The 13,955-nt window shown below is 32.3% G+C and overlaps 2 protein-coding genes across 2 annotated transcripts; both read left to right on the plus strand.

Moving 5' to 3' along the window:
• Positions 1-5,005: 5,005 nt before the first annotated feature.
• LOC110723504 (F-box/FBD/LRR-repeat protein At5g56420-like) lies at positions 5,006-7,041 on the plus strand. The gene is made up of 4 exons (XM_021902858.1): positions 5,006-5,821; positions 5,891-6,136; positions 6,387-6,473; positions 6,937-7,041. The coding sequence occupies exons 1-4, from the start codon at positions 5,006-5,008 to the stop codon at positions 7,039-7,041; spliced, it is 1,254 nt and encodes a 417-aa protein (XP_021758550.1).
• Positions 7,042-11,752: 4,711 nt separating this feature from the next.
• LOC110723505 (FBD-associated F-box protein At4g10400-like) lies at positions 11,753-13,955 on the plus strand. The gene is made up of 3 exons (XM_021902859.1): positions 11,753-12,595; positions 13,375-13,542; positions 13,614-13,955. Exons 1-3 carry the CDS (start codon positions 11,753-11,755, stop codon positions 13,953-13,955), a joined length of 1,353 nt encoding a protein of 450 aa, XP_021758551.1.

A 13,955-nucleotide genomic window follows, 5' to 3' on the forward strand; every position in this document is an offset into this window, starting at 1 on the left:
ATTTGTTTTTACTAGTCTTATTACAACATGTTTCCTTCATTAAATTCAGGAGACTCTTACACTTCTACGCTTGGGAAAGTAAGAAAAAACATTTTCTGGGAAACTAGATAGTTGATTGGTATTATAAGAACTCAATGAGGCAATTGTAATTATTGTTAGCTGCTATACGATGAGTTTATTCTAGTCCTTGTTATTTCTCCCTATAAAAATCTAAAGATTAAACTAATTATCTCAATACAAATGTAGTTCTATATATTTATCAATGTTGTTACACTCCAGCTATTAAGCCGTCAGCCAAAGCTCGGTAAGTGTTTACATTTCATTTCTGTTTCCATCTCTTCTTGTTTATTTCTTTTTTTTTTTTTTTGTTTTTGATTTTTACCGCTTTATATATTTATGTGCTTCTTTTAATCTTTTCTTTGGTGTGAAGTAAAACATCCAAAATGCGGAAACTGAAGAGGTAGACAGGATTAGCAGCTTGCCAGATGATGTTCTCATTCATATCCTATCTTTCGTGCCAACAAAAGAAGCTGTTGCAGCAAGCATATTGTCTAAAAGATGGGAATACATTTGGACCAAAGTTTCTGTTCTGGAATTTAGTTATTCAAAGACTAAAATTTCTTCAAATTTTAAAACCTTTGTGAATAGGGTCTTGATTCTCAATGATGCACCTTTCATAAGACTCTTTCGCCTTCACCTCTACCAGGAAGTTGAAGAGGACATGCATGTCTGGTCATGGGTCAGGAATATGATGAGATGAAATTTTTTGAGATTGATGTTACTTGCGAAACCCCTGAAGCAAGGGGTCTTGTGAGTGAGAAGCTTGAGGTTCTAAAGCTGAGGTGCCCCCTTACAGGCAGTCACCTTTTGTATTCCTTTCCAAATCTCTCGGTTCTCCACCTTGAGTTCTGTTATATTGAGGATGATGATTCTATGAATAATATTTGGTCAGGTTTATCTTGTCTGAATGAGTTCCTTCTATATTATTGTCGTGGATTGCAAAGTTTATGTATTCGATCTTCTTCTTTAAAGAGATTGACAATAGCAGGTACTCTATTTCTGATGCAAGGGCTTGTTATAATTGAAGCTCCAATTCTACAATTGAGGATCAAGTTTCATGCTGCGAGTTTGTCATTATCATTCCCTCATTAGTTGAAGCTGACATCGATATCTGTGGAATGATAGATGGTATAAGTGCTGCTGAATTTCTCAAGCACTTTCACAGCATGAAGACTTTGAATCTAATGATTCCAACACCCCTGGTAAATACTTTTATAATGCTTATATGTAGACTATTTTTTGCAACACTAGAGAATTATCAATTAGTCTTTTTTTTTAAAATATACAAATCTGTGATCAGCACTTTTCAATGTTTTTGGAAGTTAAAGTTTAGAATGTATGACAAAATCACGATTATTTGGATATTTGTTTGCAGGTTGTAATGTTTGATGCTCAAATGCAACCCTTGTTCCTGAATTGACATGTTTGGATGTCAGAACCATGTATTGATTACCGCAAATTTTACACATAATACTGCTCTTTCAAATGTATCAACACGCCCCAAATCTTGTGTCCCTTAAATATAAGGTGAGTACCTTATCTTTCAATCTAAGCTTGCTTCACCAATATTAAACATAAATTTATAGTCTTTGTTTGTTTGAAATTTTAGATTGAATCACTCACAATGGAGAGTCACCTCCACTTCCAAATGTTGTGCCCAAGTGTTTCTCATCAACTCTAAAAGCTATAGATGTTGATAATTTTCGAGGAACATTTGCTGATAATGCAGTGGTAGAATACATCTTACAACACGCAATTGTATTAAAGGCTATCAGGATCCATTTCGAGAAGAACTCAACTATGGCAGCTGATTCTTTTTCACGGCTATTTAAAATTCCTATGGCCTCTACTGCATGTAAAATTATGCGTGGATCTTGAGAACTTCCGGACAATGTTATGCTGGGTTTCTAATTGTTGGATTTTCTCTGTTAGTTAAGTCATTTTGAAGCTTGAAAGCAGAAAACATTTGACGTTGTTGAAGTGCTAAAATTGCTCATGTTGTTCAACCATGCTGATATACAGTATGATCTAAACTCATCCTTTGTCTTAGTTTCCTTTATATTAAGCTCTAATTATGACTCTTCCTATGTTGACGTGTTATGTATTGATTAGATTGGCTATAGTGTAATTTGTTATGGAAAATTACTAAAGCAGGAAGATTATGATTGTACGAAGGAGGTGTGGGTAGCATCACCTGATCACATCTTTTGATCCTATCATTTCTCTAAACTAAATTTATTGTACTGATTGGGGATGTTTATTATGAATTTGATTATTGATGATGCAAGTTATTAATTCCTATTGATGATTAGTGTATTCAAAATTACTTTTATGTTGATAAGTTTTGGAAGAATTGGTTATAGAAGAAACAAGAACAGAAAATCCAAGAGATTACATTTCTCTATGTGCATCGCACTAACTTTCTTCTCATGAACAACTTGTGATTGATTTGTTCTTGATAATAATTAGCCTTTACTTGTCACATTGTGTGTAATCACTTCAGAGAGATTACAGAAGCCTTATTCCCTATGCTGTCTAATGACATTGTTCGAGTACATGACCTGAATAAATTAGAAAGGTGTTTGTCTTTTAATACATCTGAATCTGCCTGGATTTTCTGTCTGATATTTTATCAAGTATTCTAATCTTCCTCTGATTGAGACTCTAGTATTAAATTTTATAGTCAGAAGGTTATTGAAATCAATTGGTCTTGTATAGACCCGGTCTACAATAAATTATTGTAGACCCAAAATTTGACACTTTCAAATAATATAATCACATTCTGGATGATATAATCACTTTTTTAGATGATATAATTATCTTTTTGTGAGTCATATTTTGAATTATATAATCTTATATTAAACCATTTAATGAGATTATATAATTATCTTTAGGATGATAAAATTTAAAAATCATGTTTTGAATGATGTAATTTACTATTTGATACTTTTTATAATGATAAATTCACTTTTTGAGTTATACATTTACATAATAGTTTCAAAATGATATAATCACTTTTGTAGTAATATAATCACATCTCGTATGATATAATCACATTCATATGGTATACAAGAAGGTTGAGTCTACAATAAGTTATTATAGACCGGGTCTATTCTAGCCTTTGTATATTGAAATTCTGTTAACAATTTTTTTCTTTTCATATAACCTGTTATTTTGATGTTTCCTGAAAATGGATAAGACTTGCTTATACTCTTTCAGTATTGAGGACTTGTTAGGAACAATGATGAATGGTGCAAGAGTGCAAAACCCTTCTTCAGCAAATACCTGAATATTTGGTTTCTATGATTTGAGAATCTCGTTTAGGAATCTTAATCTAACTTCCTGCCTGAAGATGTAAAATATCTGGTGTAGGATGTGAGCATGTGACTATTATGATGAAGCTGAAAATGAACTCTCAGTTGCCATACCTACTAAATAAGCCGGATTGGTCTTACCTTTTGAGTCATGTTAACCTTTATGCTTGGATGCTTTTGCAATTATTTGCATACAGAGTTTTGCGCAATTAATAGATATGGATGGGAGTAATTCGGGGATATATTAATATTTTTCTTCTTGGATATACTGGCATGAATTTCTGGATGTCTGTCACTCTATCCTGGCTTATGTGTAAATTGTGATGCATAACATCTCTGTTAAAATGATTAAACTGTACTGTACTTGGATTATATCCAGTTAAATTGTGACATACATCTTTTAATTAATATCAATGTCTGGATGTGATTGAAAGTTGTTCTTATATCATCCAGCATTACAGATGTTTGATTAAACTGTCCATGATACTGCAGTGAGGCTTTTTGGCTTCTTTAATTTGCATGTATATACTCGTTCCATCCCAAATTACTCATACATGTTATTTTAGTATCTAGCTATCTGCACTTGGCTGGGTAGTTCCTTCAACAAAATTATGTTGGATAATGGATAGTACTTCTTTACTTAGCATTTGGGGGTTTGGGGCCTTTTGCTCTTCAGTGTATTCAGGCTCGGCTTCTCCTATCTCATTTGAGTGTAACAATTTTTTTTTAAAAAAATGTTATTGTATGATTAATTGTCGTACTTTAATCTTATTTATCAATAAATGTATTTATAATTCACATAACAAATACTCCCTCCGTCCCCTTTTGATAGTCCGATGGACAAATTTTAATACTAAAATGTTCACCCCATTTGCTTTTTTCAACAACTATCAATATTAATTTTTTACCAAAATTACCTCAATTTGCAACAATATTTGTGCAAATTTAACTTACCCATGTAAATTTTGTTTTCCCATGTATTACTTTCTCTCTCTATTTTTTTGCAAACACAATGTCAATTTACTTTTTAAATGTACTTTAACTATTCTTTTTTGTGTTTATTAATTTCCGTGAAAAATACCCATAAGGGACTATCAAAAGGGGACGGAGGGGTAAGAAAGTACTAGTAAATTTATACAGTTCTGTACTAAATTGTTGAGGCATGCATATTGCAACTAATCATTTTAAGATTCCCATGAAATAATTACTACTGCACCAACCTACGGAGTAGTATAAATCATGTATTCATTTTTTTTTTGGGAAGTGTAAGAGTTTTACAGTAAAATACTCCGTAGATAGTAATCCAAACATTTTCAATGAAACAGAATTTGAAGAGACAATCTCAGTTAAAGATAGCTGTTATTTGTCTGACAGTATATTTGTAAAGATAGCTGTAATACTGGTACCATCCATACTCCACTGGGTAGTCTAAAAGCTTTTCTTGTCTATAAAACCTCAACTGTTCTTCTATCCCAATACATCATAAACTCAAATTTCTGTAAGTAAAGATTTTTTTTTTATATATATATTTTCCTTTCAAATTTCTGTTTTTATTTGTCTGACAGTATACTTGTAATTTCTGCTTTGTAATTTACTTGATGTTTCTTTTCTCATCAAGCAGTGAATTGACAATGCCCGAGGCTGAACAATTAGACAGGATTAGCAGTTTGCCGGATGCCCTCCTCTCCGAAATCTTATCGTTTTTGTCGACCAAACAAGCTGTGGCTACTAGCATATTGTCTAAACGATGGGTATCTGTTTGGACCAAAGTTCCTGTGCTAAACTTTTCACTGTTTTATGATTCTTCTAAAGACTTCAAAGCGTTTGTGGATAGAGTCTTGATCTGTAATGATTCACGATCATTAAGGCTGTTTCGGATTATTGTCATATTTTATAAGAAAATCAATGACTACCATTATCATCAGCGGATTAGGAATATAATGCAACGGGATGTTGTTGAGATAGATATTGTGTTACAGGGGGGAACTCTACCAGCAGGTACTTTTTCGAGCGAGAAACTTATGGTGCTAAAGTTGAAGGGTTTCGATTCCCCTCTCCGAGATCCATTTCATCTACCGAATCTCGTAACCCTACACTTCTCATTCATTAAATTTGCAGATGATTTTTCTTTGAAGAATATTGTGATGAGGTTGCCTCGACTGGAAGAATTGGTTATTAGTGAGTGCAAGGTATTGCGAAATATATGTATTCGTTCTTCATCTTTAAAGAGATTGAGTCTCATTCGAAATATATTTTCGATGGGAGAAAATGATTCCAATATAATAGTTGCTGCTCCAAGTCTTGAATATCTTTGTATCGACGGTTATTCACCACACTATGAGTTTGGCAACATGCCCTCTATAGCTGAAGCTAGGCTTCAAATCCGGTACTGTAAAGGTGACTACTATGTAAAAGTGCTTAAATTCCTTAAACAAGTTCCTAACCTGGTGATTTTGGAATTAGAAGTTGCGACAATAGTGGTATAAGCTTTTTATCCTACTTTTTACTTGTATTAGAAATTTTCAAAGTTTTTCTGTCTATATCTATCTGATGGACTTTCTATTTTTGTTTTCCGTCTCATGAACTCTAAGGCTACTATTGGAGATACTGAGCATGATCAACAGCCATTGTTTCCACACTTGACCCGTTTGATCATAAGTGGTTACGACTTTGGTTCAGCCGACAGCTCAAAAATTTTACGGCGCCATCTTGTATTATGGATTTTACAACGAGCCCCTAATCTTGTCTCTCTTGATTACTCGGTAAGTCCTGTTATTTTTTTTTTACGTATGCAGATGTTGCTTATAACCGAATCTATTATTAAACTTCATTCAGAGCACATACTACGACTGACTTGTGGAGGAAGAACTACCACGGCTACCAGTACTTCCAACTTGTTTGCCCAAATGCCCTTTACTAACTCTTGAAGTTGTCAACATCAGTTTGTTTGATTTGGCGGATGCTGATAATATACTGTTGGAATATCTGTTAAACAATGGCATAAACTTGAAGGTGTTCAAAATCAATTTGAAAGGTATGGTTAGTGGAACAACAATTGCTGCAATTGCAGGGCTATTCAAAGTTCCGAGGGCTTCATCTGTATGTATACTAGTAAATTCTCATGAAAAATAATGTCTTACTTTTTGATAAGAAACTATCTAGTAAGTAGTAATCGAGAGGATTTAATGTTACCCTAGAAGTATTTACAAAATGCAGTATATTAGCTATTTAGCTATCTGATTTGCAGCCTTTTTTGCTTCATTCAAAATGTTATGATTCCAAGCTATTAGTTTTTGTACTAAAATGATGATGATGCTTTGGAAATGTCTCGGTTTACTTTTACAGTTTTACAGTGTAGTCCACCAGGAAATATTATCCTTCAATTCAGATATTTAGTTTGTGCCATAGATCCTTCTGGGAAAGAGAGGGCGTATTCCCAATTTCCTTATTTTTGATTTCTCCATTACAAGCCTAGCTTATTAGTTGAGGGAAGTAAACGGTGAATATTTCTCCATTATATATCTTTGTTCGCTTCCATTGTTGACTGTTAACCATTGGTAAGATAGGCAGTACTGCAATTTGTTATGGAAAATTACTAAAGCAGGAAGATTATGATTGTATGAAGGTGTGGGCATCTGATCACATCTTCATATCTTCTCCAAACTAAATTTGTTGTACCAATTGCCCATTTGGGGATGTTTATGATCGCCAAGTAATTATTGTGGATGCATAATAATACCTGTTGATTAATTTTGTACTCAAAAGTGCTTTTATATGTTGATAAGTTCTTGAAGAGTTGGTTAGACAAGAAACAAGAAAGAATATCCAAAAATTGATATTTCTGTTTGTGCATCAAAAAAATATTCGTCTCATAACAAAATTTGTGATTGATTTGTTCTTGATTATAATTAGTCTTTAATTGTCATATTGTGTGTAATTACTTCTTATGTAAACCAGTAAACTAGTCGTAATTTCTGATTAAAAAAAACTTATTACTTTTTGTAAGAAACTAGCTACTAGCTAGAAATCAGGAGGATTTGTTTTGCTGTATATTAGGTATCTAGTTCACTACTATTTCCGCTTTGCTAAAAATTTGTTAAATTTCCCAATTGTTGATTTTATGTTGTAAAATAATACTCCTTCCGTTTCAATATGATAGTCCCATATGCAATCAATCACATAAAATAAGAAAAGGGGAATATTTGGAAGCTAGCATTAAAGTAAAATACAATTCACAAATAGTTTTGCCTTTCATTTTTTTTTTTTTTTTAGGAAAACATTATCCATAATTGTAAAAATCACGGGAATAATTCACAATCAATTAATCTAAGCAATCAGAATTTATTATGTATAAAATAGGAAATAAAAATTAAGTTAAAAGTAGAATATATACATTCAATATGGGTAGATCTTTTTGAAACGTCTAAAATAATATATGGGACTAACAAATTGAAACGGAGGGAGTAATGTCGTTGATGATATTTTGAAGTTTACACATGATAAGCCAGATGCCTTTTACAGTTTAGGCCACCAGGAATTTAAATTTTAGCCTTCAATTTAGATTTTTTAGACTTCGTAGTCATTTTCATCAAAATACTAGTACCGATGGTGGTGTATTTTTTGTTTCAAAATTAGTAACCTCCGTACCTCAGCGTAACAATTAATTTGCGATCTAAGAATCCATGAAATTGCCTTTTTTACTCTTTAGTTTTATATTTATTTTTATTACTACACAGAGTGCATACTTCCTATTTGGAATCCTCGATGGACAATCTAATACTCCCTCCGTAATTTATTACTTGCTCTATTTTTTTTTGGCGCCCGTTTTTATTACTGCTTCATTTTCTCACTATGGTTGTTCACATTATATATTTAATATTTTTTTCCATATTATCTCTCCTTTCTACTTGTTTTTTTTTAGATTTTTTCCCTTCAACTAACCCTATTTCCATCAGATTAAACTCATACGTATTACTTTCTACTATTTTTCTCTTGCTCATTAATAAATAAATTGGAACAAGTAATAAAATATAGAGACTATTTGATTTACAAAAAAATAATACGGAGTAATAAATGAATAATTAGCCTTTTGGCTTTTTTTTTTATTTTGTTTTTAAAAAAAAAATATATATAAGTAAAAAAACCCATGAAAAAGACAAAAGAAAAACAAAAAAAAAGTGAGTTGACCTAGCTAGGACAAAAGACAGCAGTCAGACTTTGGTTTGAGAGTGAGAGACAGAGATCTTGTTCAACCACCAGCCGCCGATCGACGCCCAGTCGATCATCATGGATTCTCGCTTCCGATTAGTCCCGCTTCCCAATCCCTATTCCCCAATTCCGTAAGTTCTTACACTAAATCTTGAATCTTATTAAAATCATTTTTTTAATTATTCCAAGTTATCATCTTTAAGTTTGATTGTTTGTAAGGTCTAAGCCCTATATTGTTAGAGTTGTAAATTCTTAATCGTTTAGGTTTTGTTAGGTTGTTTGACGAGTTAGATCATATATTTGTTTTGTTGTATGATAGGGTTTTGACTACAATTAAATAATTGATTGATATTTTTCAATTTAATTAGGACATTTCAAATGATCACATAATTTTTTTTGCTTTTCTTATTTCATTTGAATGTCACAATTTTTTTTTTAATTATCAGATTAATTGTCATTTGACTCATTTCCCTTACGTATTTGACGTTGGTTAAAGAGAATTAATCATAATAAAAAAAAATTAGCAATAGGAAAATTTGTAAATATTAAGTCAAGTTTTTGGCCGTCCGCTTTTATTTAGTTAACCACCTTTTTATTATTTATGAACACGTTAACCTTGTAATATCATTAAATTTTATCACGTTTAAATTAAAATGGCTTGCAGAAAAAAATAATAAAAAAAAAATACGCTTAAGTGGACTATATTAGATGAAGGTAAAAAGTCCTTTTTTTTTGTTTTTAATCCACAACTATTACACCTTTTTCATTGTTCTTCTTCCCCATTCTTCCTCATTTTTCTCATTTCAGAATTACGCTAAAATAAAGCCATAGTAATTTGTTGTTTAATATTCAATCCTCCCTTGAAAAAATAACCCCTAATAATTCGATTTAAAATTCAAGTGTGATTCAAAGAGGATGATGAGAAAAGAGGTGGATTGGTTGTGGTGGGTTGGTGGTGTGCATATGTGGTTTTGGGGTTTGCTAGTGTGAGCATACGTAAGGAGTGAGCATGTTTAATGGTTATGAAAGGAAGAATGGAGACAAGAAGAAGATTGTGAGTTTGCCGTTGAAGTTAAATGCCAAATTTTATCTCAAAATTTCAGAAATTATAAAGGATTTACTTCCAATTAAAAAACGTTGACGTGCTCAAAAAAGGTTGACATAATAAAAGCGGAACTGTAAAAGATTAACTTAATTAGTTATGTATTTTCCTTAGCAATAAATGACATTTTTACTACTTGTATTACTTATGTTTATTAAGCCTATATTTATTTTCTCTTAAATATAATTGTAGCCTACATTTAGGTTCTATTTGTTTTAAAATGAAAGTATGTCACATTTTCCAGAAAATTTCTTACATCTCATATCTCGCATGTCATTCTATTCCTCCCTTCCACTTTTAATTCCCTCTTCCTTTACAAGTTTGCTTTGGTAAGTATATAAACAAAGGAAACTATTTTTACAATTGTGTTTTCTCTTGGACATTTTTTTCATGAAAAATTATTTTTCAAAAAAAATAAATTATTTTCTGTTAATACAAATGGAGCTTTAATGCTCCTCAGTCAGTCATTCCTTGATTCCTTCCCTCCTTCCCTGTTACCTGGTTCTCTTTCCCCCCAAAAAACTTCATTCTTACGATCTTATTATATTGTTAAAAAAAAAAAAAAAAAAAACCTTTCACCCAAAAAAAACTTCATTTTTACAAGCTAAGCCACTGCAATAAATTATTGTCAAATACTATCAAAATCTTGTCGTCGAAAATAACACCCAAAGCATCAAGTTGTAGATTATCATAATCATAACTTTTTGATAGGGTTTTTGTAATATAATTGATGGCGAAGCAGTGATTATTGTTGTCCCAATGATGCGGTGCTTCCATGTATGAAATTAAAGAGGGCCCTTTTTTTGTGACCTGGTTGTGTATTGGCGGTTGGGACTATGGAGGGGGCGGGTGGTGGTTGTTGTGGTGTCTACTGTCTAGAGGTAGTGATGTGTTAGGAGATGAAAGTTGGTGCTAGTCCAGGGGCGAAGCCAGAAATTTAAAGATATGGGGTCGAGACTAATATTTACTGAAATATTATAGCCTTTTCTACACTGGTTATATATTTTCCATTAGTATTGATCTTTTTTTTACTAACAATATATATATTTTTATAAAATAAAATTACTATTATGTAATAAAATAAATTGATTGTACGTATTATGATTAAACTCAATGTATGATTCAAATAAACTGTTTATATAACAGATACTAACTATTACATATATCAATGGTCAAATCTCTATAATATGCTAATAAGTACAAAATTTTTGATGGATTACAATTAAATAAAAAAGGAGAAAATATAATATATAGTTAATTTCAACAAACTGTTCTTAACTCATAGCCAAAATCTTAGTTAGTGATTAAGATTGAGAGCCTGTATACTATGTCACAGGTTTGATTTTTTCTTTCTACATTTGTATTATATACGTATTGCCTTAATGGCTTATATATGTGAGCTAACAAGAATGAAGATAAACATAGGAATTTTATATATATATATATTTTTGGTGTGAAATTGGAATAAATTTAAGTAGAATATTGAAGGGGTAGACAACCAACAAGAATCAAACCAAGGACATCCATACTGTTGTGCATGGGTGTCACTTACCGCTAAGCTACAGAGTACACAACTATATTTGTAATCAAATTTTATTTTTATCATAAAATTTGACAATCAAGGACTTAGCATTTGAGCCACGGGGCCGGGCCTCCACCACCTCTCTTTGGTTCCACCCTTGTGTTAGTCGTCTGTGGTGATTGGTGGTAGGTTTTGGGGTTGCATCAAGAATTTGTGATATACAATATAGGAATATATCAATATAGACCGAGAAAGAAATACGGAGTAATTTAAATGCTAGCATGGTTAATTATGAAAAAGGAAGTGAATTAAATGCGATACTATATGCTACTTTAAAAATTATATAGATATTTTTGTTTTGTTATAATATAATTAAATATCTAGAACTAAATTGGCGCTTATTAGCGGGATCTATCTTTATAATTTAATCTAATCTTGTCCTCTTATAGATTCTAGTACATGTTTCTATTTTTCTCTCATATATATTCTTGAATTTAAGAGAAAAATATTCTAAGCCTTTTCTTTCTCTACTGCAGAGAATTGACAATGGCCGAGGATGACAGGATTAGCAGATTGCCGGATGTCCTCCTCTCCTTAATCTTATCGTTTTTGTCAACCAAAGAAGCAGTTGCTACGAGCACATTATCAAAAAGGTGGGAATCCATTTGGACTAAAGTCCCTGCGCTAAACTTTTCATTTAATTCATCAGGTTCTGTCCATGACTTCAAAGCGTTTGTGGATAGAGTCTTGCTCTGTTATGATTCGAGTTCATTAAGGCTTTTTAAGCTTTCTGGCTTATCAAAGAAACAAATCAAGGACTACCATTATCATTCATGGATTAAGAATATATTGCGACGGGATGTTGATGAGATAGATCTTGTACATGTCGGGGTAATACTACCAGCTGGGACTTTTTCGAGTAAGAAACTTACGGTGCTGAAGTTGTTTGGGTTAATAACCCCATTTCGGGGTTCAGTTCATCTACCAAGTCTTTTGATTCTGCACTTAAAATTCATTGGATTTACTGACGATTTGCCCTTGAAAAATATCTTGATGAGCTTACCTCTGCTTGAAGAATTGGTTTTATTTGAGTGCTTGGGAGCACGAAATATGTGTATCTGTTCTTCTTCTCTAAAGAGATTGGAAATCATTGAGCAAATGGTGTTTCGAGAAGAAGAAGAGAATATAATAGATTGTCCAAGACTAGAATACCTTCAGATTTATAATGGCCAATTTTCTAAGTATGCATATGAAGATATGCCTGCTTTGACTGAAGCTAGAGTTCATGTCGGACTTGGCTCTAAGGAACGCTATGATGTTGAACTGATTAGCCTCCTTAAACATGCTCCTAACCTCAAGACTTTGAAATTAGATATTGCAACGAAAAAGGTAAGCAATATACTCTACATTTTTTTTAATGTAAAACTTATTTTGCGGCCAATTGACCAGATTGGTAAATAAAAAATACCTCTAGCGACAATTTGGTAAAAAAATTTACTCCGACGACAATTTGGTAAAAAAAACTAACAATATACGATAATTTAGTAAAATTAATGAATTCCGGCGACATTTAGACCAAAAAATCTATTTTTTTTTCTCGACAAACTCTTTTAAAATCGTAATTTAATTTGTGTTTGTGTTTTTAAATTTATTTTCCCATTTATAATTTTGAATTTATATGTCATCCCCTTTTATTTTTAACCCCTTTTAAAAAAAATTCGTTATAAGGGGTATGAAACTTAAGTGAAAATTGATACTTAACGTTTTTTTTTTCTTCAAATTGTTATTTCCATAAAAAGGGTTGGTAAAAAAACAAGATAAACGAACCAAATTAAGCATTCGCAAGTAATTTATCGGAGATTTTTGTATTTTTTTGGGTTAATTGTCGCATGAGATTATTTTATTTACCAAACTGTCGCTTAAGGTTAGTTTTTTTTACCAAATTATCGCTAAGGGTCTTTTTTATTTACCAATTTAGTCTATTGGTCCTCATTATGCTATTTATCACTATTTTTTTTTGTTGGTGTTCCATCTAGTTTACCCTTTAAGCTAATTTAGATTCGGGGCTCAGTTTTAGGTGGTTATGTTCCAATTTACTCCTAATTCTGTCACTAATATCTAATAGAATTTTTCTGATTTAATTTGTTTTGCATCTAATTAATTTTTAGCCTGCTCCTGGGTATACTGAGCGTGATCGAGGCCCCTTGTTTCCAAACTTGAGCCATGTGATCGTGGACTATGACTTTAGTTCAACCAACTGCTCAAACTTTTCATGGCGATATCTTGTGCTATGGATATTGCAATGTGCTCCTAATGTCGTCTCTTTTGATTTCTCGGTAAGTCTGCTATTTTAATTAATCTCGAATGTTTCCAATAATTTCAATGGTTAATATCCTTGGTACTTCAGAGTGAAGCTGGCAAAAGCAAAAATATACGTTTGGGAGGATTTCTAACACTCCTAGGTCAGCTAGAGCTAGAGGAATTCCTTCCCCAGCTACCAACACCTTCAACTTTACCCAAATGTATGTTTCCAACCCTCAAAGTTGTGAACGCCACCTTGTTGGATGTCGCCGATGCTGATAAAATACTGCTGGAATATCTGTTGAACAATGCTGTAAACTTGAAGATGGTCAGAATCAATTTCAAGGGTAGTAAGGTTGATGAGAACAACAAGAATGAAATAATTGGATGGCTAAACGAGGTTCACAGGGCCTCATCCGAGTGTAAACTAATAGTTTCTCCTCCTTAA

Source organism: Chenopodium quinoa, unplaced genomic scaffold (genome assembly GCF_001683475.1).
Source record: "Chenopodium quinoa cultivar QQ74 unplaced genomic scaffold, ASM168347v1, whole genome shotgun sequence".
NCBI lineage: Eukaryota > Viridiplantae > Streptophyta > Magnoliopsida > Caryophyllales > Amaranthaceae > Chenopodium > Chenopodium quinoa.